The sequence below is a fragment of the Dendropsophus ebraccatus genome, chromosome 15, assembly GCF_027789765.1.
Source record: "Dendropsophus ebraccatus isolate aDenEbr1 chromosome 15, aDenEbr1.pat, whole genome shotgun sequence".
Lineage (NCBI taxonomy): Eukaryota > Metazoa > Chordata > Amphibia > Anura > Hylidae > Dendropsophus > Dendropsophus ebraccatus.
Genome location: NC_091468.1, coordinates 29,583,166 through 29,610,215, shown reverse-complemented (window position 1 = coordinate 29,610,215; position 27,050 = coordinate 29,583,166). Strand labels below are relative to the sequence as shown.

Here is a 27,050-nt window from a genome sequence, read left to right as displayed (position 1 = left end):
TTATCGCTTGTGCTATTGATTTCTGCAAAGGTTGGTTGAAATGACAGCTACATGTTAGTTTATCTATTGAATTACTTTAGCACATTTTCAACTTATTAGATTTTTCAACTTATTAGATTTTATTAGTTTTTATTTTACTATTTTAGGAAAATGACGATGAACATTTTCATGACTTACCTGATGATGAGGAGGAGGAGGAGGAAGAGGGGGAGGACACTGCTGCTAAGCGTAAAGCTAATACTAATATAGGTGCATCAGAAAATCTTCCCTCTGGTTCATGGGTACATCAACAATCTCTTCAAGGTAAATTGACGTCTTCTGTTTCTCCATTGACCTTGGTGGTACTAAATAAAATAAAGAAACAAAGATGAGTTAAACAAAATGTTATTTTATTACATTGCTTTCATAAAGGTATATTACTTTGTAGTATAATTTAATTAAAATAAATGTACATAGATATTGAGTGGCAGCGGTAAGAGGTGACACGAGCCTTTCTGCTGCCACCAATATTTGTGTCAGGATCTGCAGGTTCCGATCCCCTGTGCTGATCACGCGATGCCGCACAGCGATATGCAGAGCAGGGTCCCCTGGAGGATGCTGCCCATAGCTATTACACAGTGTGGCAGCGGCTCCCACAGCAAGCATTGATTATGATCATCGCTCGCTCTGTTAGTGAATCTAGGCAAATAATCTACGCCAGGGTAGGAGTAGAGTACCGCTGCACATTTCAATTTGCCCTCAGCTTCATCGCCCATACATAGTGTGCTTCTGTGTCCCATAATGAAAACGTGGAGAGAAGACTACTCACCATAAAATCCTCCTTGTAGTTTTCATTGGGGGACAGGGCACCCACCTATTTGTTGTGTTCTTTCTTGTTTCACACTCTTATCCTTATTAGACTTCTTTTGATTATCTCAGTACCAGCAGGCCGGTATATCCTGCTCAACCTATTCCCATGGTCTTCTGTGTCCCCCAGTGAAGGCTACAAGAGTAAAAAAAAAAAAAAAATCCCCTCCTAAAAAAAACAGAAAACTATTGTATGGTGAGTTTGGCTTTGGAAAAATGCCCAAGGGTATGTTTGCCATTGGCATAATGTAAAATGTGTATTCCGCATGGGTAAAATATTTGCAGAATCAAACCCCCCCCCCCCCCCCCCAACAATTCCTTTCATAATTACCTTATCAGTGATCACATTGTGATGTCACTGGTCACCACAATTGCTGATTACCGCTATACTTCTACTGTTAGAGCTTTTCATTTATCATAAAAAAAAAATTTGTATTGTAATAAATCCTAATGGATCACATTCATAAGGTATCCAGATAAGGCCAGATATCCTCATTTAGACAATGATTACTTGTGATTGTAGCTTAGTAAATTCCTCTTTTTTATGTAAAGGTTTAAAGAATTCAAGCCAATATGATCTGATGAATAGGAATCCTTTATTCTGTGGAGCTGATAACACGAGTGTTTGGGAACTTAAAAAGGTAAACGTTGAGTCATTCGTCTTTATTGTAATTGAGTTATGTTCAGTATTGTTTGCTATTTTTTTGCTCTGGGACTTGAGTCACATTTTATTTTATTCCACCACAGAGGATATTAACCTCTTCTCGACTGTTCCACCTTGAGGAAGCTCCGCTCACTCCATACACAGCAGGCATCTCCTGTTAAAGGGATTATCCAGCGCTACAAAAACATGGCCACTTTTCCCCCTACTGTTTTCTCCAGTTCAGGTGTGGTTTGCAATTAAGCTCCATTTACTTCAATGGAACTGAGTTTCAAAACCCCACCCAATCTGGAGACAACAGTAGGGGGAAAGTGGCCTAAGTGGATAACCCCTTTAAATGCAACAGAATCCCACTGCTAATGACTGACACCCACGATCCTACTGGTTTTAGTTATTTAACTATTTAAATGCTGCGACCAATAGCAATCACATAATTTAAATGTCTAAATGACAGGTATTGAACCTAATAGAAGTCCATTTGGCACCCCCGCAGCATGATCTCGCAAGGCCGATCTGTAACATCTGCAGCTGAAGGTCGATACTTCCATCGCTGTCATTCAGTTGAAGGACATTTAACCCCTTCACAGCGATACCGCTATATATGTTCCTACTGCCAATGCCCTGGGCATGGGATAAGGACAGTGAGCCACGATCACACAGTTGTCTACCATTAACCCCTTTAACATCGCAATTTATACAAATCAATGCATTTAAGTCTGTTGATACAGGAGACTCCCTGACACTTCCTGACAGGCTGGGTTAAAAAAATTTTTTTTATAAATCAGAGAAGTAAATTAATAAAAAGCAATCAAAAACTTTCTATTACACCAATATGATACCAGTAAAAACTATAGATCATGGGACAAAAAATGACCCCAACCTGCCCCGTGAATGGAAAAATAAAAGCATTTTGGCTCTTGAGTAGAGGAGTTGAACATTGCTTCTTCATGACCTGGACCTCAATGACATTGGGTCACGAAGGTGTTAAGTGTACCAAAAAAAAAAAAAAGTTTTTAAAACCTATAAATAATAACATCTCATGAAAAGTGTAAGCCACACCCCTTTTCCATAAAAGAAATGTAAATTTTGTGCCTCAGGAAGTGTTCACACCGTTAACGTCAGCACGGCCCACCTAACCTCTGTACCAGGAGCTCTCATACCTAGCAGTGATTGTGACCGCTGGCTGAGGAGCACCGCAAGTCCCAGCCAACCTGCACCATCAGCTCGTCGGCGCCAAAAGACCACTCCTTAGCTGCTGCCTATACTTCCCTCTATTTTACAATACACCACTCCAATTCTTGGAATGTGTGGAAACAGCTATTAACGTACAGAATACTTATGTCGTTACAATTGTAATATTTGTGCATTTGTTAACTTTTAACTTTGTTTTTACTGCAGCTTTCTGAACACTTCCATCCATCAGTTGCATTATTTGCAAAAACCATACTGGAGGTATGTATGACGTATACAGATGTTTCCTGCATTTTTCTCTGTTGGTAAATATATATGTAACTGCAGTGGGTGAATACACCCTGTCACTGTACTCCTATCTATATTAAAAAGAATGGCGCTGCTGGGAAATGATTGGTACAGAACAGGAAGTCTCAGCTTAGGGTTTTATCTGGAGATGATCGAATTTACAGTAGGAACAAAGCGCTTTGTCCTATTACACAGGGTGATTAATTATCTGCTCAGTCGGGCAGCTATCACCCTGTGTAAGAGAGATAGCCAAGGAGCAGATCATCGGTCTTTCTGTAAGTTTAGAAATCATCCGCCGCTGACCGTGCATCACTATTACACAAAGCGATGCGTGGTCGATGGCTGATGAAAGAGTATAGAAAATAATAAAGATTATACTTATCTCTCAAAGTGTTGCCGCCACTGAGACTTCCTAACCTGTCTGTGCAGTGACAGGATGCTCAGCCAATTACTGCCTGCGGTGCTATCCCATCTCTGTCAGTGATTGACTAAGCAGCCTGTCAGAGGGTTTTGCAGCTCAGGGAACACCCCCTGGGCTTGATCTCCTAATTTGCATAAAGCTTGTATCCCAGCGCAGGGGCAGTGGATTACTCCTGATTCAGGATAAGAACCCCTAGTGCTTTTACTTTACAGACAGATCCACGTTTCTAAGAACACAATAAAAATTAGATTATGCTTATAAGCGGATAGCTGAAATGACATTGGCTAAAACTCAGAGCAGTAGACAGCTTGGTGATCTATTTTTTTTTCCCTTTTTTTGCTGTAGGGCAACTCTGTGCAGTACACCGGTGATCCTCTGCAAGACTTCACACTGATGAGGTTTCTAGACCGATTTGTGTATCGTAATCCAAAGCAACAGAAAATAAAAGGTAACATTACCATGCATATGTCAATGGAGGAAAGAGAGTCTATTATTGAACAGTTTTGTAACACTACTTGGTACTATACTGCGGAGGTGAGTGGCACCCTAGGGGCACTCAGAATTACTACTTTGTCATGATGTAGATGTTCCTTTTCTTTTCCCTTATTCCTGCAGAGCAAAAATTTTGTTTTTTTGTTGGTTTTTTTTGCTTCCCATTTCCATAGAAAATACTTATGTTTGCTATTTTTCTGTTTTATTTATGTGATACTGATATGTAGGTATCATTTACATTGTACATATACTTTGGTTCATATAGTACTAAAAAATTCAATAAATTATATTGGGGGGAAAAAAATTACCAAACACCCAAAAGTCAAAATATAATAGTATTTAACCACTTAAAGGGGTATTCCACTCAGGTAAAATGCATGTTGAATCATCTCTTCTCCTGGAAACTAATAATTTGTTCCATACATCTCAATACCTTATCACTCTCCTTCCCCCAATTCTGAGCTGCTGCTTTCTGCTAAAGACCCAGAAAACTCATGCTCACTCTTCTCTCCCTTCCTTTCCAAGACTGCTTATGTAATTGGCATCCCTGGCTGGCTGCTTCTTCTTTTTGTGATGCTGGGAGGGTTCATCACAGTGATCACTCTGTTTACATGACTGGTCTCTGAGGTGATTGGTCAGGACGCAGACTGTTTCCCCCTAAAATGAAACTGCTCTGGATCATGATCAGAGCTAAAGGGTTAAGGGGGTTGTGTTGCCCTTTTAGGCTGGTTTCACACTACGCAGATAAACTTTAATTTTATTGAATTGGGATGTGGCCAGGATCCTATTCAGTTTCCACTGAAAGTATTTTTTTAATTAATCACACCATTGTTGCAAATTGCAAGAACGGCCATGATAAAAAAAATACGTTGTTTGAACATAGCCTTAGTGTACTATTGGACAGGCCAATAGGGGCACGATAACAACTGTAAATGAGCGCCAATATTCTAGATCGGCGCTCGTTTACTGGGCCTATTACATGGCCCGATAATCGTTTAACAAGGGCTGCAAGGACATAGTTACCGATGTCCTTGCAGCCCTTGCTTAGATGGCATACATTACATATCCACGCTCCAGGGCTGCTGCTGCGGTCCGCTTCTCCCCGGGTCCCGCTCACTCTAGCTTCAGAGTGGCCTGTCAGCTGACAGGCCACTCAGCCAATCACAGGCCGTGGCGGTCCCGGCCTGTCAGCTGACAGGCCGCGTTGAAGCTAGTGCGCACGGGACCCAGGGAGAAGCGGACCGCAGCAGCAGCCCTGGAGCATGGATCGGTAATGTAGATAGTCAGTCGCCGCCCGCGCACTGCTATTACACGTAGCGGTGCGCGGTCGGCGCCCGACAATTATAGGTTCTAACCTATATCAACGATCAGCTGATGACAACGGTCATTGGCTGATCATTGTCTTTAGTACACGCAGCGATAATCTGCCGAATCGGGCCGATTATCGCTCCGTGTAATAGTACCCTTAGGATACATGCCTCTTCACCTACTTGCTATAAGTGATTTAGGTGCATGGTTTATTTAATACCTACAAGCTCTGTATGTCAGTCAGTCAAGGCAGTGAAGGGTGGGAGAGGCATGCACCCTGAGGCTCAACAGAGCCGCTGTGACTGCTCAGCTCTGAGCATGATCTAGAGCTGACAATTTCCCTTTTAAAGATCAGGGGCTGTTTTTATATCGAACCTGGCTCTTTTTGGGGGGTAATACATTTTTGATGCGTTTTACATCATAAGATAATTCAAATGACAGTGTCACAGATGTGTTCACTGCTGAGACCCACTCTGGTCATTAGTTATACCCGGGTGAACGGAGGTGCTCTTCACTTCCTGGCTCGGGGGGGGGAGGGGGGAATGATAGTGGCCTTAACTTTTTCTGTGTTATGTCCATGTAGCCTTGCTGGTTTTTTTTTCTTTTGTTACAATACAGTTGATATGTTAACTTTATTCTTTAGGTCACTGTGGTAACAATTATATTTTTTGTTTTTATTGTGTTTTTTTTTTTTTTTTTTTTTTTTTGTTATATTCTGCATTTGTTTCTTTTACACAGAAAATAACAGAGGCTATTTAATGCACCAAAAGAAAAAGTCGTACCAAGAAAGAGAACCAGGTATGAACCATTTGCCTATGAAGTATTGGCTGATTTTTATTTATTTATTTTTAATAAAAACTACCTCTTATAAAACTATGCAAGATCTACTTGCAGCAAGATCACTAAAACAGCAAGTTTATAGAGGAGCTGTCTGCAGCTTTTTGCTGTCTGAAGTAAAGACTGTGGGAATCGGGAGATATAACTCTTATTTCAATCCATTGCTCCAATGCTGAGGTATAAGCTAGGGGATAAAGCCCTCAGGTATCCCTCTAGGCTGTAGAAGCCTAGTAACATGTAGACACTTCTTTGTATGCCATGTATGTAAACATGAACGTTGCTGGGTTTTTGCAGTGTAAGAAGTCCTTCTTGCTGTACCTTAACAAAAAGCTGCCAAAAGATCTGCCCCTTCACACGTACCGGATTCGCAGCGGATTTAAAATCGGCTGTGGATCAAGTGCCATTCATCTCTATGATAGCACATACTCGTGGCGGGATTGACATCCCGCTGTGAGTATGTGAGTTAACCGCTCGCCGTCGAGAGCGCGCTGTGGCTGCATGTGAGGCTCCCATCAGTCCTGCTCAGCCAATCAGTGCACGGCAGCACTGATTGGCTGAGCGGGACCGGAGCCGGGAGCCTCACATGCAGCCGCGGCGCCCAGCAGGTAATGTATGCTCTCTGTGGCGGGCTGCGAAGGGTTAACTCACATGCTCATAGCGGAATTTCAATCCCGCCGCGAGTATGTGCTCTCATAGGGATGAATGGCACTGCATCCACAGCGGATCCGATGCACACTGTCGGGTCACTGACAAATATAAGACGTGGGGGCTTTTTAGTAAGATATATTTTCTTGCTAAAAAGTACATCTTATAAAAGATAAATACAGTGTACATCTATCTTCTCATTTTGGTTTTACACGAGGCATAACGATACCAAAATACATAGCATGAAAGACATTTTCTAGGACTATGACGGCCAGTGCTAATCCCATCAGTGTTATAGTTCCCTAAAACATTTTTGAATTACGACCAGCGATTTCACAGACCTGATATGCTGTGTATATTAGATGTGTACATGCTCTGTCTGTACAGGGGTTGCTAACAATGTGAAATTTAGAATTTATTCTCATTACATTTTTTTTTTTTTTTTTTTTTTGAACAGTGAACAGCGCGACCTTCCTTGAAAAACAAGAGAGTGAAATCCCAGTTGATGAGATTTTCTTCCATAGGTATATTTTATTTAAAAAGTAACAAATGTGGTGAGGGTGTGAGGCATAATACCTTAAAGTGTAACTGTCATTTACATTACATTTTTCAGAAATCAATAAAGATCAGTAGTACAAGCGATTTTAAGAAACTCTGTAATAGGTTTTATTTAGCAAAAGTGTTTCCTTTTGTACTCTATCGTGGTAAATACTTGTCAAAAAACTGTTTTGTTTTTGTTTGTTTTTTACCTCCCCCTCACTTTAGAAGAAGGAGGATTTCTGTGTACACTATGCTCTACGGGGAGGGGTTGAGAGGAGTGAGTAAGCACTGACCTCTGAATCCAGCATTTTAGATGCCCAGACAGTCTACAGCTGACTTTCATGTCTCTTCTTCCTGCTCACTCATCTCCCTCGGCCCTCCATAGGATATAATGGACACAGCAGAACCCGTCTTCACTTGCTTCTCTATAATGAAGACAGATTTGCCTGATAATGAACAGATAGGAAGTGGGGGGCCTGGGAAATTGCTTTTTAAGTACAGAAAGAGGCTTTTTTTGCCTAATAAAACCTATTACAGTGGTGTTTTTTTTATCACTTGTACTTTTTATTTCTGCAATAAAAACTAACAAACATCACAGTTACTCTTAAAAAAAATTCTGTATAGTCTGGAGGAAAGAAGTGAGGATCTGTATATATGTTACAGGAGAAACAAAAGAATGAGAGGACATGATGGAAAGCTTTATATATATTACAGGAGGACATAATGGAAACCTATATATATTATAATTATTTTTTTGCTTTTTTAAATAGAACAGGGGGGGTGATTTAAATTTTATTATGTGATGAGATTTTTTATTCATGAAAACTTTTTGTTTTTACATTAATTTGAAGGGTACTTCTATGAGCAATGCCATGATTGCTCAATAGAGATCAATGCAGTAACTGATCTAATCAGTGTTCGATAACTAGGGCCTGCTGAATGCCGGGACAGATGGGGCTCACGGCGGTGCTAATGTTGGCTTTTAATGTGTGAAGTTGATCCTTCTCTCTGCTAATTTATGTAGTGATAGTAGTCTGCTTTAGCCACAGTGCAGTTACTTTGATTACAAAGCTGTGCCTCATCCATGACTGTCATTTTACTATACTAATGCATTGTGGATGTTTGCATATAACTGCACAGATGGAGAGAATTATTTTAATATGTCCTGCCAGCAAGACCTTATATGACGTGTATCCTATAGGATTTCCATTGACTGTTATTCTTCATCTAAATCCTAGATACTTCAAGAAGTTGTCTACAGAAAAACAGAAGTATAAACGTAAGGAAGATGAAGAGAGCGTGGAAGATGTGGATGATAATGAGTTTGAAAAAATTCTTGGTAAGAGGGCAAGTGAAGTTTCCTAAATCCAAATAACCCCTGTAATAGAGTGGTTTTCTTTGAAGCCCGTCACAGTTCAGCTGTAGCCTGCAGATCTCCCTGCTATAGCATCTCAACTACCGGATCTTTTAGATTTTAAGAACCAATTTTTTTTAGCATGAAATCCCTGCATCTTGTGGCCAGTATTTACCCCAGGGAACCTAATGGGGACCTAACTTCTTGGTCCCTTTAACCCCTGTATGACCTAAAGTCATTGATGCACAGATGTCCAGGTCACAATGAAGCAGCTTTCTCCTTCACTATTTTTAAGAGCCATAACTTTTATTTTTCTACCTACAAAGCTGATTGGAGGCTAATTCTTTGCACCATGATCTATAGTAGCTTTCTATAATTTTTTTTTTCCTGATGTATAATTTCAAAAAATAAGCAATCTTGGTGCCACCCCTTCTTGTTTTCGCAGTTCTGTAAAATATACACTCGTGTAAACTGCCCATAGTAACCAATCACAGCTCCACTTTTAGCTATGATAAAATGAACGAGTGGCTGCGAATGATTGCTGTGGACAGTTTACACCAGCCTATATTTTACACCCTTTGATAAATGTAAACAAATATTATATTTTAATCGGATAATTACGCACGCTTTGATATGTGTTTTGTTTTTTTTTTCATATTTTTAGTTGTATAATAGGAAAGAGGGTAACTTAAACTTTTGTGGGCTTTATAAGACAACCCCTTAGCGACCCATGACGTACCTGGTACGTCATGGTGCCGCGGGGGGAGTTCAGAGAGGGGTCCCGCCGGCAAGATCCGTTCTTCTGCCCGTGCCAGGCCTCAGCGTCGCAGTGACGCTGATCCCGGCTCGGCAATACATTGCAGTGGCCTGCAGCAGGCCAGTGCAATGTATCACCGATCTAATGGATCTTTGCTGTGTATATACACAGCATTGATTTCTGAGAGATCAGTGCTGTGTATATACAAGTCCCCCAGGGGGACTTCTAGTTACAGTAAAAAAAAACAAAAGTAAAAGTGTTTCTTAATAAAAAAAAAAATCCCCACCCATAATAAAAGTCCAAATCACCCTCCTTTTCCCATTTTATAAATATAAATAAATAAACATATTTAGTATCGCCGCGCACGTAATCGACCGAACTATTAAATTATCACATTCCTGATCTCGCACGGTAAACGGTGTAACGGTGCAAAATATTCCAAAGTGCAAAATTGTGCATTTTTGGTCGCATCAAATCCAGAAAAAATGTAATAAAAAGTGATCAAAAAGTCGCATATGCGCAATCAAGGTACCGATAGAAAGAACACATCATGGCGCAAAAAATGACACCTCACACAGCCCCATTGACCAAAGCATAAAAGTGCTATTAGCATGGGAATAGAGCGATTTTAAGGAACATATAATTGTTAACAATGGTTCGAATTTTTTAAAAGTCATCAGATAAAAGAAAAGTTATACATGTTACATATCGTTGTAATCGTAACGACTTGAGGAACATGCACAACAAGTCAGTTTTACCCCAGGTCGAATGGCGTAAATGCAAAACTCCCCGAAATCCAAACAAATAGTTTTTTTGTTTTTTTTTTTCAATTTGACAGCGCAAATTTTTTTCCAGTTTCACAGCACATTTTATGGAAAAATAATGTCTGTCATTGCAAAGTACAATTGGTTTTGCAAAAAATAAGCGCTCATATGGGTCTCTCGGTGAAAAAATGCAAGTGCTATGGCCTTTTAAACAAAGTGGAAAAAGCAAAAGTGCTAAAACGAAAATTGACTTTGACCTTAAGGGGTTAAATATGTAATCATGAGATTGCATATACTGATCATTGCTATGCCATTACATACCATTGCCTCAGTCAGAGCACCAATAATACTGATCAGACTGACAAGATTGCTGATCCAAGAGGATGAAGGAAACTATTATACCAGTCATTGATAGGTACTTCTCCTGTCACCAACTCCCTTAAAGGGATTTGCCAGTGTTGGAAAAAACCTAGCCACTTTCTCCCAGAGACAGCAGTTTGGAATTGACCTTTGGACCATACATACAGCCACGGCGCAGGACACCCAAAAAAACTCTTAAGGACCTTACGAGTGTCTCTCTTGGACGGTTATTCACACTAGGCTTAAAAATAAACGACGCGTTTCGGTGTCGTACTGACACCTTTATCAAGCTCCTATATACTATAACATAAATTACTTAAGAAATTCACAGTTCCACTCGAGCAGAAAAACATCCTCTATATAAATAAGAAATTACGTAAAGCGAATAATAAAATCTATCATGCAACACTGAACCAAAATGCATGGCACATTGCTGATGACCATGGCTCAAATTGGAACAACTGACGCAGTTAATATCGGTTAATATCAGGTCAGTTATAACATGTCAAAGTGTAAACGGCTATAAAATACTAGATGTCCAAAAATAAAACCAGTTAACCAGCCTCAATACACATACATAACTCCTTTTCTAAAGGTCAAATCAGCTATAGCAAAAGATAACAAAAATGCTGTGAGCTAGATCAGTTGTAAACCACATGTAGCAATGTGCCAGCAACTTACCTCCTCACTGCAAAGTGCTCTGAGAGCAGCAGCAGCTCCATGACATCACTTCCCCTGACGTCACCTGACTCGCATCAGGAGCTGTTAACCCTCACAGGGCCAGGACCTATAGCGGGCAGTGGGAGAATTGGGGAGGAATGTTTACGTGACTACATTGCATGGCCATCAGGAATATTCATAGAATCCATTTGCTTCAAATGGGAGGTGTAAAAGTATAAGGTTATAAAATGTTTATACAAATTATATGTATTATGTATATGATTAAAATATATTTGTCTATAAAGTAAATATAAATAATTAAAGGGGTTATCCATTGCTACAAAAACATGGACACTTTCCCCCTACTGTTGTCTCCAGTTTGGGTGGGGTTTTGAAACTCAGTTCCATTGAAGTAAATGGAGCTTAATTGCAAACTGCACCTGAACTGGAGACAACAGTAGGGGGAAAAGTGGCCATGTTTTTGTAGCACTGGATAACCCCTTTAAAAGGCCTGCTAAAATATAATAGTGGCCTGCTGATTTTAATTTAAAAAAAAACTATTGTGAGATGCACTGGAAAAAGTGCAATACATGAAGGTAACTAAATTAAAAAAATAAATAAACTGTTCCACTTAAGTGAATGGAGCCTAATTAAAAACTACACCTAAACTGTGCTCTCTGGAAGATGGTGGCCATGATTTTCTTGATTTCCTAAGGCTGGAAACCCCCTTTAAACACTGTTCGCTATTGACCTCTCCACTTCCTTAGAATAAGAAGTATAAATTCTACTTCCCCCATTTTCTATTTCTAAATCTTATCCGGGGTGCGTCCTATACACGGGTGCATATTATAATCCAACAAATATGGAGTTCAAAACGTGTTGGGAGACTGCAGTATGTTATGTAGTATATCCCTCCAATGTACTGATTTAATGTACAATGAAGAGCGCTGCCTGATGTCTTAATTTCTGTATTTCTTTTTGTTGTGTTATAGATACGATGGAAGCTGACAGTTTTTACACGGGCGTGAACGATGATCTGGATTTTGCTGGGTAGGTGAAATATTTTCTTAAGAGAATCTTAAGAAAAAAGGTGAAAAAAATAGTTTTTAAATCAGCTGGTATCAGAAGGTTTTATATAGATTTGTAAATTCTACTTAAAAATCTCCATTCTCCCATTACTTCTCAAACTTTTTTTTACTGGAGCGTCACTCAAAAGACAAAATGATGCCTCACCATACTGACCAAAAGGATGCCGGGCCTCACTATATATGGTGGACGTCTATGCAAATATAAGAACTATTGCTCAGTCTCCTAATCTCTATAACCTAAAATAGGTACAAAATGAGCCAATGTATATGGTGGACGTCAATGCTAATATAAAAACTATTACTCAGTCTCCTAATCTCTGTATAACATATCATAAGTACAAAATGAGTCAATTATGTTCCCTAAAGCAGAGACTGATGCAGTCTGGGTAAGGACTGTGCAGTTTTAGTCACTTATGTGAAAACTGCCTCCCCAGCAACTAGGGGGTGCCTCAGTTTGAGAAGCACTGGTTTAGATTAATAAAATTCTAACTTGTGTTCTAAGGTGGACATAACGCTTCCAGCTGTTGCTGTGTCTCTTAGTTATTGATACTGTGGTAACAGTTTTTTTATTTTATATTTTAGGAACGTAAAGCCAGCTGATAAATCTACCAAAAAATCTGAAATTGAAGATTCTGATTCTGATTGGGGTGATGATGATGCTGCTGCTGCTGACGATGATGAAGAAATTTCGTTGGGAAGTATGTGTGAAGAAGACTTTGATGATGAATCTGGGGGAGTTTTTATGGACACTTCTGAAACATCTGATGCAGAACAAGGTAACTTTTACAGATACATCCCACATTTACTGTACGTCACCACATGCAGCTGAAACACATAGAGGCCCTCATGTGGTAACCAATAGGTGTATGGCCAATAATCCTGGTAACAGCACATGACTACAGGGGAAGAAATAGGAGAGGAATTTCGGCCACATGCATTTCTCTACATGTAGAAACATTGTCTGAATCACCAAGCAACACGGTGGAGCACTTCCTAAATGAAGACACTCTTTAACCACACCAGTGCAACATGTCTGCTCATAGTGTAGCCTTTCTCAAGCAGTGATGTCTGAATCACGTTTTACATGGTTTTTAACATGGCTTCATGGGGTCATATTTTTCATGGCAAAAAACATTAACAAATTTCCACATTGAAATCCCCCCCCCAAAGTGCTGCCCTAGGCCCTGGACCGAGGGTGCCTAGTGGTAAATACGACTCTGCTTAAGGGCAAAAGTATGTATAAATTATACATATATTTCTTATTTATTCATTCATATATACATTTTTTTTCTTAGCGTGTGTGTGTGTGTGTGTGTATATACACACACACACACACACACACACACACACACACACACACACACACACACACTATATATATTTTACTTTATTTTTTTTATTTACACAGATGTTAAAAAAGGAAAAAAGAGACACTTGAAAGATGATGACATGTTAGCTGCCGCAGAGGAGGTATGGAATCTTGTAAATTACTATTAGACATTCATTGAGTCTATGAAATTTGTTGATATATAATGTTGCATGTTTTTGTTGCAGTTTGGCGATATGTTGGATGACAACACTGGTTCTAAATTTGACAACGTTGGAATAAATGCTGTGTCAAATAAGGAAAATGCAAGTAAGTAAATTGATACGATAAATTGATGACCGTATCACTTTTAAGGTCCGCTATCCACAGGATATGGTGCAAGTTTTCCACTGCTGATATTGATGCAGAAACTATTGGAAGACCTGCAGCATATTCCCAACACATGATCGTACCCTTATTGATTGTAAGAATAAACTAGCAGACATCTATAGAATATCAAAGTTCATTTTAGTATTGTCAGTGTTACTTGTATCAGAAATGTTGTTTCCTATTAAATAAAAAAAAAAAAAAAAAAAAAGCTTGAGCTTAATGCTGGAATTTTTAGTTCTACCTCTATTGACCATGTTGTATCTCTAGGTATAAAGCAGCTCAAGTGGGAGGCAGAACGGGACAACTGGGTTCACAACAAAGATGCCCGAAATATCATCAAGAAAAAAAGGAAATTCACGCACACAAAAATTAATAAAAAAAGGCAGAAATAAGAAATAATATTCGATTATGTTTCCAGTATTTGTTGTATATTTCAAAAACCATTTTATGTATTGTGAAAAAATAGAGGTTCTCCAGAGTTACTTCCAGAAACAGCAGCACCCCTGGGTGTCATTTTGCCGCTCATGTCCATTAAATGATTTCCTTCTGGATAACCCTTGTAGCAGCCTTCATCTTCTGTTCCAGCTAAAATGTTCATTTGGAAACCCTGTGGAATAAGTTGACGCTATATAAATAAAGGAATTATTATTTTATTATCCTGCTATCTGCTTAGGAATGAATTCATCATGTACAGTAGTAATGCCCGGGGGCTAATCACTGTTTTCCATGGCAGCCTGGGACCCTCTGAAGGCCCCCAGGCCTGTCAATGTATATGTGTCTATACCATTCACCACCAGAACCCATGAATTCCTCTTCATTGGTTTTAATAAAAACCTTTTATAAATATGTTTATACATATATTATACATATTCGGTATCTCCACATCCATAACAACCGGACAGTTTTTATCTTGCACAGAGAACACTGTAAAAATAGTAATAAAAAAATGTAATGGGAGAATTGTGGTGTTTTGTTAATCTGCCTGAAAGTATACAATAAAATGTAAAAATTTTAAGCTTTCCTACAAAAGAAAAAGTTACATGTTACCATCCGCCTATCAGTGATGAGCAACCTTTTGAGCGTGGTGTGTCAGCATTTGGCAAAAAAAACGAGTCTAACTCGGATGGTGTGTCACTGAGAAAAAACACCATAATTTTGTGATATTTATAGTTTAAATAACAAAAATATGTAATTGTAATATAAAACTACTTAATAAACCAAAACATAATTGTGTGAAGTAACTACACCCCCACTACCCTACCTGACCCTTCCACATACATACGACCCTACCTGACCCTCCCCGGATGACGTCACAGTAGCTGCGCTCGGGCGGTTTGTGGGGCGGGGCATACGTGGTGGGGTCAGGCCGCACTGTAAGGCTGCGGGGTTGTTTTGGAGCTTGCATGCAGCCACATGCTTTTCTGTATGCGGCTGCGTATCAGCGACTATGACTACGTTTGTCAGTGCTGACACGCTTGTCACAGATTCGCCATTATGGGCCTAAATGATCCCCTAAACATACAACTTGTCCCTATGGCTGTGTGAACGGAAAAAAAAAAAGCATATAGAAAACTATTTGGGTAATAAGGCTGACATTGGCTTAGACATGAAGGGGTTATCCCATGAAATCAAGTTATGCCCTTGATTCTTCCCGTTAGCATTCAATTGCTTCAGCCTACTGGAGAGCTGCTGAAGCAATTGAAGCCTGGGAGGCCTTGCAGACAGTGGGATCAGCTCCCCGCTACCTGGCTTCCTTCCATCCTTCTGGCTTCTTCCGCAGCCGCTGCTGGCACTTCTGAGATGTTTGTGAAGTGACAAGCGATCCGACCGCTTGTCTCCAATTACATGAAAACATGCATGGTTGGCGGCCAATGATTTTTAAACCTGCTGACAGACAACAATCAGCCAATAATCCGATTCTTGGCTGATTATATTCTTTGCAGGAATCTGCCTGATCAGACAGATAATAGGCCGTGATTTATGCAGGAAATACGTTGTATGTTAATGAATGGAATCCCGCCCGGAGTGTATACACACAGCATACCCTCTAGCCGGGATTCCAACTGGCCGCATGAAAAACTGACATGTCAGTTTTGTGCAGCCGCTATTCATTGAATAGTGGCCGCACAGACATGTCAGTTCACACAATGGAGTGTGTGGCTCTGGTTGCACGCTCCATTGTGTTCAAAGGTGAATTAGGATGCGGGCGCACAGAAATGGAAACAGCCTTAGGGAGTCCAGAAAAACATGGATACATGTATATATTCATGTTTTCCAGGCGGCCTTAAAGCTGCATCCAACTTCAAAACCTGAATTTTCAGGTTTTGGATGGAATAGTGCTCTTTGTTTTGGTCATCACCTTCTGGTAAATATTTGTTACTTATACCACTCATTATACCACTGCAAAAATTACTGGCGTGTATCAATCTAAAACATAACTTTTAATACTTCATTGAAAACATACAACATAAATTAGAGACCTCTGCCACATATCATTCAATGGCAACAGTTATAGATAAGGCAGAGTAATGACTGGGACAGTACAACTTACGGTTCTGAAGTTTCCAAGGTCAATCCACCCCTTATTCAGTGAAAGTCTGGGAAACAAAAAAAATCCCACATTGAGTCACATTGATTACTGCACACCAAAAATTAAAAGAACCTTGATTCATGGGAAAAAGCCCTAGTCATCCCGTAATTATGACCAGACTATCCCTAGTCTGTCCCTGTCCCAAAACACAAGGCCATTGAAAAATTAATTCACATTAGGGCAATGCAGATAGAGATCACATCACCATGTGGTGAGCAATTGTGACCCTATCACAAGACCGTCTTACGCCTCTACGCGTTTCCCTCCTTAGCGGGTACATCTCAAGGAGTTCATCAGGAGGCTTATCCGCATAGTTGATACATCCCTGGGATAAGGATAACAATCCACATCGGGACCTGGCTCCATTGATGGCTGCCTTCCATCTATGGAGCCGGCGGAAAGGCGCGTGTCTGTGAGCGCGTACAGCCGGCGGAATACCGCGGAGTTTATCCACAAGAATTCCATAGTGTGAACCCACCCTAACACAGTGCTCTCTGCTGACATCTCTGGCCGAGACAGGAACTCTCTAGAGAGTCCTGGATAACATAGAACATGGGTCTCCAAACTGTGGCCCGCCAGCTGTTGCAAAACTACATTTCCCATCATGCCTGGACAGCCAAATCCAAAGCTTTAGCTGTCCAGGCATGATGGGCGTTGTAGTTTTGCAACAGCTGGAGGGCCGCAGTTTGGAGACCCATGACATAGAAACAGCCATAGCCTCCAGTTGCATAGCCAGCTGTGGACGCTAATTGGCTGAGTGGACAATACATGTGCTGCCTAAAATACAAGAAGCGCCATGTGTTGGCATTGGCTTTAAGAGGACAGTGGTAGCAAAAGCAAGTAAGTTAAAGTGTAACTTTCCATTAAAATATTTTTGCAGAAACCAATACTACAGCAATTTTAAGAAACTGTAATAAGGCTCCCTTTGCCCCCCCCCACCACCACACACACACACACACACACACACACACTGAGTGAGCAGGAAGAGCACACAAGCAGCCCATGCAGTTTGGAGACTGTTTGACCACACAGGTCAGACTTCTGAGTGCTGGTCTGGGAGCTTGGCGAGGTAAGATTGCAGGATGTTGTGCTGTACAGGGCTGCTTTTTCTCCTCACTCACCTCCCTCAACCCCTCCCCCCCCCCCATAGACCATGATGGACATAGAAAACCTGTTTTTTTTTTTAATACAGAAGGCAACTCTTTTTTGCTTAATAAAACCTATTACAAAGTTTCTTGAAATCACTTGATTTCAGCAAAGTGACATTTAAATGACAGTTACACTTTGTTCCCTGCACTAGTACATTTTTTTTTTTTTTACAACAGGACGTTTGCTTACTAGACACCCGCATGTGTGATTTGGACTAGAATAGCTGCCTTCAAAACCTGAATTTTCAGGTTTTAGATGAAACAGTGCTCTTTGTTTTGGCCATCACTTTCTGGTTAAATATTTGTCATTTATTTTACTCATTGCATGACGCAACCTAATGGGATTTTGTATAGCTTTATTGTAACAAATCTATTTTATTACGTACAAGCTAAGGCTAGGTTCACACACAAAAACTTACTACGACTACAATTTTAAGCACAAATAAAACATATTTTGAAAAAACAGCTTGAATTTAAAGAGCATGTTCAGCAATTATGGCTGTTATTCTATACGATTTGTGCACTGTTGGCCAATTTCCCTCTGGCTTCAAGGAAGCACATTGTTTTATGGCCATATTTTACGTTGTGTGAACATGGCCTAAATGTTACCTGTCATGAAGCTGATCTTCCTGATGAAGACGCAGTTGCTGCCTTAACCTGTGGGCACCCACCACAACTGCTGAGACTCAGACCAAGCCCGGATCACAGCAGTTAACTCTATAGATGCTGCAATCAGTGCGATCGCAGCATCTCTTGTGTTGTCCCAGTACAGGGGTCAATAACTTATTTACCGCCTGTCAGGAAAGAACTGTGTCAGGTGTCACACCAATAGCTTTGAGCTGGGATTTTCTGCTCCAGCCACCAGAAGTCTGTAGTATGTAAAGGATTAGATCTGTTATATGTTGACCAATCACAGGTGCAGACACTATTCTCCTCTCTCCCTGTAACACAGCCTTATAGGGGGTCCTGTTTTCAGTGTAGTCTAGTTTTCGCCTGGGTGAGTTCAGATCTGTACTCAGACAACCATTATGCAGTGCTAAGCCCTTAGAGGTGGGGTAATTGTTAGCTGAATAAACCCTTATCCACACCTGGGATCCTTCTTAAACGTCAGGAAATGAAAGAAGAGGGACTGATCCCTAGTAAGACAAAGCTGCTAAGTGCCGACTTACTGACTATTTGGGGGAATCTTTAAAGGGAGCTCAACCTAGAGACAGAGACCTAGGACTTGTACTACCCTACCTGGCGGTCTCTGAGCTGGTGGGGCAAAAAGTGGTCATATATGCAAAACCATATATATATATATATATATATATATATATATATATATATGTATGTATGTACAAGTAGTTCTTCTTTCAAGTATATACACTAAAATCCTACCAGAGTACTGCACTTATTAGACCAGGGACTCTACACAACCCCTACACTACCCTCGCTACACCATGTCTTTCTCTACTTTCTTCACCTCTACTTAAAGTGTACCTCAAGAGTTATTATTTTTGCACTAGCACCTGTGAGCAGTTCCCCACTGTATATCTTTTGTATTGCACTGAAACTTTTACAAGTAAAGACAGGGGCGTAGCTAGGATTCATGGGGCCCCATAGCAAAAAAACTATGGGGCCCCCTCCCATATATATATACTCGGTGATGTGGCAAAAAAAAAAATTCTCTTGTGGCCAGAGGCAGAATCCTGCGTGCAGCCACAATAGTGACTGTCAGAGGAGAAAGCCAATGTCTGCTTGTTCTGTCCATCCACTGTATTTAACTATAAAAGCATATTAGGAGCCTCATGGTTATATACATAGGTGCAGGAGCAGACTACCTTTTGCTTAAAGAACACCTGTCACCCCCCCCGTGCCGGGGTAACAGGCTCCCGACCCCGTTAGATCCCCCTATACTCACGTGATCCCGCCGGGTCCTGCTTCCTGAGCCGGTCGGGTCACGGAGATATCAGCTCCCAAAGCCCGGCACGCGGGCTGACAGGAGAGTCAGACTCATCTCTCAGCGCGCGCGCCGGGCTTCGGGCGCTGAAGTGGGACCCGGCGGGATCACATGAGTATAGGGGGATCTAACAGGGGGTCGGGAGCCTGTCACCCCGGCACGGAGGTGACAGGTCCTCTTTAACCCTTTATTTAGTGCAGTGTGTAAGTGACCCAGTGTTCTCTTACATGTAACACACAAAGCTAAAATTATTATGTTAATTTGTTTTCCCTAAGACCCATTGGCATCACAACATATGGGGTAAATTCGCCCCTGCGAGCCCCTGGGACGAAGGAATATTTAATGAAAAAATATTAAATTTTAATCCCCTCCTCCATGAGGTATAAATAGGCTCCACCTCCCCCTAGACCTCAGTCTAATTATAAAGAAACATAAAACACAGGGAGGGAGTCTTGTGATGCCAATGGGTCTTAGGGAAAACAAATTAACATAATAATTTTAGCTTCCCTTACATCCCATTGGCATCACAACATATGGGGAATTAGCAAGCATTATCCCCAATGGGCGGGTTATTTATTACGTCCGCATTAAGAACAGATCTTGCAAAGGTTGTTCTTGACAAGAAAGAAGTATCCAGCCTGAAATATCTCACAAAGGTAGTCAAAGACGACCAGGTAGCTGCCTGGCATATGTCCTCAAGTGGCACAGCGGCACTCTCTGCCCAAGTGGAGGCCACAGCTCTAGTAGAGTGAGCCCTGGTAAATTCTGGTGGATCCAGATCAGCAGAGGAGTAACATAAGGCAATGGAGTCACAGATCCATCTGAATATTGAAGCCTTTTGAAGCCTTTCTCCCCTTGTTCTTTCCTGCGAAAGGGATAAAGAAATTCTCGTCTTTACGAAAATCACCTACTCTATGTAGATAGATCTTGATAGCTCTGGATACGTCCAATAAAGAAAGATCCAAGTCTTCTTTAGATGATCCAGTAGGAGAAAATACAGGCAATACTATTGGCTGGTTGATGTTGGCAAATGAAGCCACCTTAGGCAGGAATTCTGGAAGGAACCTAAGGATAACTTTGTCTTGGGAAAAAATCACGTATGGAGGTGCGGAGCCAAGGGCTTGAAGATCTCCAACTCTCTTAGCAGAGGTAATGGCTACTAAAAGAGAAACTTTCAATGTTAACTTGAAGTCTACTTCCTCCCAAGGCTTAAAGGGAGGAAGACACAGGCGTCTCAACACAAAGGATAAGTCCCATGGGTCTACCTGCTTTACCAGGTTAGGCCTAGTCTAGCCTTAACAAAATTCTTTACCTCCAAGATCTGAAAGAAACGCGAGTTTAGGTGTGCAGAGAGGGCTGCTATCTGCACCTTGATGGAACTAGGTTTTAATCCTTTATAGAAGCCTTCCTGTAAAAACTCCAATGACTGTGGAGTAGAAGGTTTAAGTCCATCAATACTCCTGCTTGCACACCAATCTTGAAAATCTTCCAAATACGTGCATAAGATTTATTTGTAGTGCTACTACGAGCGTGAGAAAGAGTATACTATACCTTCTCAGAAAAACTAGAGTCCAATACGGTCCTCTCAGTCTCCAAGCTGTCAAGCTGAGGCTGGAAAGATTCCTGCACAGATGTTGACCCTGTAATATTAGATCCGGATGCAGAGGTAATCTCCAAAATTCCCCTCTGCTCATATTCATGGGCAGGGTGAACCATGACCCCTTCGGCCAGAAGGGAGTGATTATTATTACTGACGACTGATCTAGACTGATCTTCGTCAAACTCTGGGAATCATGGCTATGGGAGGAAAGATATACGCCAGCTGGTATGTCCATGGTATTGTCATTGAGTCCACTACCGTGGGATTGTCTGCCCTGTAAAGGGAACAGAAATTCCTCAGTTTGGCATTGCTTGCTGATGCCATGAGGTCTCTCTGAGGAAGCCCCCACCTCTGGGTTAACTGAATGAACACTCTCCTTGAGAGAGACCATTCCCCCGGTAATGTCAGGCCTCGACTTAGTCATTCCGCCAATATATTGTCGACACCCCTGATATGAATCGCAGAGAGTCTGGTTATTCTGGTTTCTGCCCAACAGAAAAATCTTCTCTACTTCCCTGAGGAGAGAAGGGGGATCTGGTACCTCCCTGTTTAGGTACGCCACACAGGTCATGTCGTTCATCCGGATTCTGACTGCTCTCTGTAAAATAGGAGGAGAAAAATGAAGAAGAGCTAGGTAAATCGCTCTGAGCTCCCTCACGTTGGAGGGCAGAGCGGATTCCTGTTGACTCAAAGATCCTGCAGTCGTGATGACTGTCAGATCAGCTCCCCAACCTGTTCCTGAAGCATCTGTCGTGATGGTTATCCAGTGTGGTTCTGAAAATAAAACTCCATGTTTGACTTGTCTCCACCACATTAGAGAATGTCTTGTTTGAGTCGATAGAACATGCATCGCATCCAAGTCCTTCAGTCCTCGGTTCCATACTGTTAGTGCTTCTCTCTGAAGAAATCTCATGTGCCATAACGTCCATGGCACCGCGTCCGCAGCTGAGGCAAGGAGCCCTAGAAAGCGCATTTATGTTCTTATGGATACCTGACGAGGAGGAATTAGGAATTAAGTCTGATTTCGCTATGTTGATAAGCCAACCTAATTGTTGAAGTATGTCCTGGACATAGATCAACTGAACTCTCAGAAGATCCTGAGTCTGAGTCATAATCAACCAATCGTCCAGGTAAGGGATAACTTTATCCCCTGTAAACGGAAGCGAACCATCATGGTGACACTACCTTTGTGAAAACAAAGGGTGCGGAGGTATTCCGGATGGAAGGACTTTGAATTGTAAGTGTCTTACCTTCCCCTGGATTTGGATGGCGAAGGCTCTCCTGTGAGCCTTCAGAATCGGTACATGAAGATATGCATCCGGTAGATCTATGGTGACTATAAAATCTCCCTCCTGGAGGATAGATTTTACCGATCTTATGTTCTCCATGTGGAACGTCTTCTTTACGATGCACCTGTTGAGATATCGCAAATCTATAATAAGCCTCCAATTTCCGGATGGCTTCAGCCCTAGTAACACTGGGGAGTAAACTCCCTGACCGATCTCAGATAGAGGAACATCCTCTAGAGCCTCAATGGAAAGGAGGTAAAGAATTTCTGTCTCTAGGACTAAGTGTCTTTCTGGCTTAAGATTTCTTGACAGAAGAAATCTTGGAGGAGGAAGAAATGATAAATGAAGGACATAACCATTTTGAATAATATTTAACACCCAGTGATCTTTTCTTAATTCTTCCCAGGCAGGGAGAAACAAACTCAGACGTGTTCCCACTGGACAGCTTCTGTGTCAGAAGTCTGGTTTCTTGTTGGTGTCCTTATTCTGCTGCTTCCCGGAACCTCTTCTGGAATAGTTTCTTCCTCGACCTCTGTACTGGTATCTCCCTTTGCCTCGCTGAGGAGATTTTGCTCTGCGAAAGGAATCACCGCTCTTATAGGACAATGGTAGGGACTTCCCCTCCTTGTCAGACAATTCCTCCATTAATTTATCCAGCTCAGAGCCAAACAGCCTACCTGGCTGGAACTCCATATTACAGAGCTGAATTTTTGAGTTAGCATCTTCAACCCAGGGTTTTAACCATAGCACCCTTCGGCAGCGGTTGAGAGCGTACTAGTTTTTTTACGCTAACCTGGTTCCCTGAGATGCATCATCGCAGAGGAAGTCAATGGCCATAATGACCTTTTTTAAGGAGCGAAGGACCTTGTCCCTGCTAGCTCTACCTTCCAAATTTTCCTGGACCTTGGTCAGCCATCTTCTTAGGCTTCTAGAAACCTCAAAGAAGAAATGGAGACTGCCCCTTGGGCTGCCGCTGCCGTATATGATCTCTTGAGGGCTACCTCCACCCTTCTATCCATCAGATCCTTAAGATTGGATCCGTCCTCCGCAGGCAGCACAGTACATTTTGACAGTTTGGCTATGGCCGGGTCCACCTTTGGAGGCTCATTCCAGTCCTTACATTGTTCTTCCTTGAGAACATATAAGGTCTTAAACCTCTTGCTCAAACCCGGAGCCTTTTCCGGTTCCTTCCATTCCGCCTGTAACATAGACAATGAAGTCTTACCCACAGAAAAAGCCCTAGGCTTTTTTGAGGAGGAACAATCCTATCCTCTTCTATTTCCTCAGGGTGTATTTCAGCTTGCACAGCTAGCAGAGCTTGTGAATTCGATCAGCTGTGAAATACCCCCTGAATAATTCTTTCTCATCTTCAGAAGTAGAAGAGGTTTCAGAAGAAGATGATGACTTAACTTCATCAATCACAGTAAAACTGAAAATGACCATAATCCTACAGCCATAAAGTAATATACTCAAAGGCTGGGAATAGAGAGAGAAATACTCCATTTGGTCTTTAACTTAGGACACGGGCGGCGATTCTCATTAGCCGCTAAAGTCTTTTGCACATAGTCCTTGACCCATACAACTACATCCTGAACATCAGGCTCCTCATAGGTTTAGGTCTGCATGAAGGACAGCGTACTTAGGCATTATAAATATTTTTAGGCATTCATAAATATTTTTATGAAAGAAAGGATGAATCTTATCTGGAAAAAATGATCCTCCTACGGTACCCATAGCCGTCAGGTAGTGGAGTCTCACACTCGGCACATGAAGTGCTTCCTTAGAAGGTCTTTTGCCAGCAGCAGGACTGGTCTCCATTTCAGACATCTGCAAATAATCAATGTATTACAATACATATAAACCACTAGCCTGGCTAGAGTAATATCGGAAAGAGACACTAGGTGGCAGCAACACTTACTTTTAAGTATATAGAAGAGAGATCACAGCACTTTGCACTCAGATGTTTTCTATTAGATCCAAATGAACCACAGAAAATCCTTCCAGAGGAAGACAGCCAGACCTAGAGGTAGCAACAGCTTACCTTCTGCCTTGAACACACAGCTAATCCGGCATGCAGAGAGAGCGCGCCGCTGCCGGCCCCCGGAAGTGACATGATGCTGATGCCGCAGTGCTGAGAAGCACGCAGCGCCGATGCGTTCCACAGTCGAACGCGACTGGAAGAAAAGCTAGCGGCTCGGGTGACACGCAGAGTGCGTTCCAAGACGCACTAGGTAAGAAAAACTTAAAAGCTAAGACCTGCAGAAGCAAATATCAGGATACTACCTGGACACCGGCTCCAGCGGCATCCCAGCAATCATTACCTGGAGAGAAAACCTGAATGCAACAGGTTAACAAAGCATAAAAACGGAGGAGGGACAAAGTCCCCTAGGGCTAACAGTAACGAAGTAAAAAAAGACTGAGGTCTAGGGGGAGGTGGAGCCTATTTATACCTCATGGAGGAGGGGATTAAAATTTAATATTTTTTTCATTAAATATTCCTTCGTCCCAGGGGCTCGCAGGGGCGAATTTACCCCATATGTTGTGATGCCAATGGGACGTAAGGGAAAAGGGTAAATGCAGAAGACAATTAGCTCTCTCCTGCTACTCCTGCACTGATAACCCCTGACTTCTGCAGGAGGTCAGAGGTTATCAGAGAGCTAATTGTCTTGAGCTTATATTAACCCTTTTTTGTGTTGCAGCATGTAAGAGAACACTGGGTCACTTACACACTGCAGTACGTAAGGGGTTAAGAAAAAGGACACAGGAGGCTCTTATCTTCCCTGGGCCCCCTCCCTCCACAGGCCCCATAGCAACCGCCTTCCCTGCCTCTATGGTAGCTTCACCACTGAGTACAGATTCAACTACTGGTTGAATGCTGGACTCTGCCAGGTTACTTGCGCCGCACCTGCATCCTCACACAACACAACTGTCCTACTTTTCAATCGCAGTGCCCGTGTGCAGGGCTGTATTAACAGCAGCTGCTGCCCTAGAAACTAAACCTAAAGACGCCCCATCTTCACTCACCAATTAGCATCATGATTTTCTAGTTTCTGAACATCATATTGATATCTGATCAGTCTTAGGCCGCGTTCCCACATTTACTGTACATCACCAAATGCAACCGAAACCAGACACTCCTGCGGTAACCGTTAGGCGTATGGCCACTAATCCTGGCAACAGCAGGGGAAGAAATGGGAGCGTAGTTTCGGCCACATGCATTTCTCTACATGTAGAAACATGGATGGGAGGTGGCGATTGCTTCGCCCTGATGGTTGCTATGACAGCCAGAGGCCTCCCTAAAGGCCTCCAGTGCCACAGCTACGTTGGCTGATCAGGCTCAGCCCTAGGGTACAGACTGATCAGCTTTGCCAATGACAGGCACATTACATTGCAAAAAAATAAATCCATCCATTTATTTTCAAATAAAAAAAAGTTAATAATCAAGTATACAGATTTCGTATTGTGGAGCAATGTCTGATTTATTAATATGGCACGGCTGGTGGTGTAAATGTAAAAGAATACCAAATGCCGGAATTGCTTTTGAGCACTTACCTGATAAAGGGATCATTCCAATCTTGAAAACAAGAGTAAAAAGAAAAATCCAAAAAAATGGTATCATTACCAGCGCTGTCACTGCCAGAAAATCCAATTCACCAGGCGAATGAAGAAAAACTTGTTTATTTGGTTGCACAACGTTAACATGTTTCGGGAGAGTATCCTCCCTTCCTCAGAACCAAAGTGCATAGTGAACTCATGGAAACAGTGTGGTTTAAAAGACATGGTAAAACCCACCACACCCGCCCAGGGGGCGGGGGGAGGAAAGAAAGCAAAACATAGGTTAATACATATTCAAATATAAAAGATATAAAACTACTATATAAAGCACAGCACTAGCGTATATACACATATATCTATATCATAAAAATCAAAGTCTGTCTGTCTGTCTGTCCTTCTGTCTGTCTGTCTGTCTGTCCTCTATAGACTTCCAAACGCCTAAACCGTTTGACCCCAAATTTGGCACACAGATACATTGGGTGCCCGGGAAGGTTATTGCGAAGGTCCCGTCCCCGCCAGATGTACAGGAGGGAAGGGGGAGGGGAAAGAGCGCCCCATAGAGATGAATGGGAAAATCTCCTCACTGCAAACACAGGTGATATAATTAGCTGCAGCAGACACGGCAGTTGGAGCCTTAGCAACCAATAGGATTACTGCTTTCATTTTCACAGGGAGCAATGGTTGCTAGGGAAGCTGCCTCACAACATCCACAGTAATAACTGGTAGACCCCCTACTCCATCTATACAGTACATGTATATACAGGACCCCCTACTCCATCTATACAGTACATGTATATACAGGACCCCCTACTCCATCCATACAGTACATGTATATACAGGACCCCCTACTCCATCTATACAGTACATATATATACAGGGCCCCCTACTCCATCTATACAGTACATGTATATACAGGGCCCCCTACTCCATCTATACAGTACATGTATATACAGGACCCCCTACTCCATCTCTACAGTACATGTATATATAGGACCCCCTACTCCATCTATACAGTATA

General features: G+C 41.8%; 1 protein-coding gene and 1 long non-coding RNA gene across 2 annotated transcripts; one reads left to right on the top strand and one right to left on the bottom strand.

Annotated features, from left to right (window-relative positions):
• Nucleotides 1–152: 152 nt before the first annotated feature.
• Nucleotides 153–14,561, top strand: LOC138774437 (CCAAT/enhancer-binding protein zeta-like). The gene is made up of 12 exons (XM_069955301.1): nt 153–303; nt 1,399–1,487; nt 2,906–2,959; nt 3,753–3,855; nt 5,946–6,005; nt 7,147–7,213; nt 8,468–8,568; nt 12,117–12,174; nt 12,795–12,988; nt 13,621–13,682; nt 13,767–13,848; nt 14,176–14,561. Exons 2-12 carry the CDS (start codon nt 1,428–1,430, stop codon nt 14,298–14,300), a joined length of 966 nt encoding a protein of 321 aa, XP_069811402.1. The 5' UTR covers nt 153–303; nt 1,399–1,427; the 3' UTR covers nt 14,301–14,561.
• Nucleotides 184–18,338, bottom strand: LOC138774438 (uncharacterized). Its single transcript, XR_011360313.1, has 3 exons — nt 18,256–18,338; nt 16,460–16,505; nt 184–344 (listed from the first exon to the last, which is right to left on the bottom strand). It is a non-coding gene; the product is annotated as an uncharacterized lncRNA (long non-coding RNA).
• Between the last annotated feature and the right edge of the window lie 8,712 nt (nt 18,339–27,050).

Excerpts from the sequence above, each read along its gene's own strand:
- LOC138774437 (XM_069955301.1), top strand. The coding sequence starts at position 1,428 with ATGAATAGGAATCCTTTATTCTGTGGAGCTGATAACACGAGTGTTTGG. Across the intron at positions 2,960-3,752 it reads TTGCAAAAACCATACTGGAG|GGCAACTCTGTGCAGTACAC; the intron begins GTATGTATGACG and ends TTTTTGCTGTAG. Across the intron at positions 12,989-13,620 it reads AACATCTGATGCAGAACAAG|ATGTTAAAAAAGGAAAAAAG; the intron begins GTAACTTTTACA and ends TTATTTACACAG.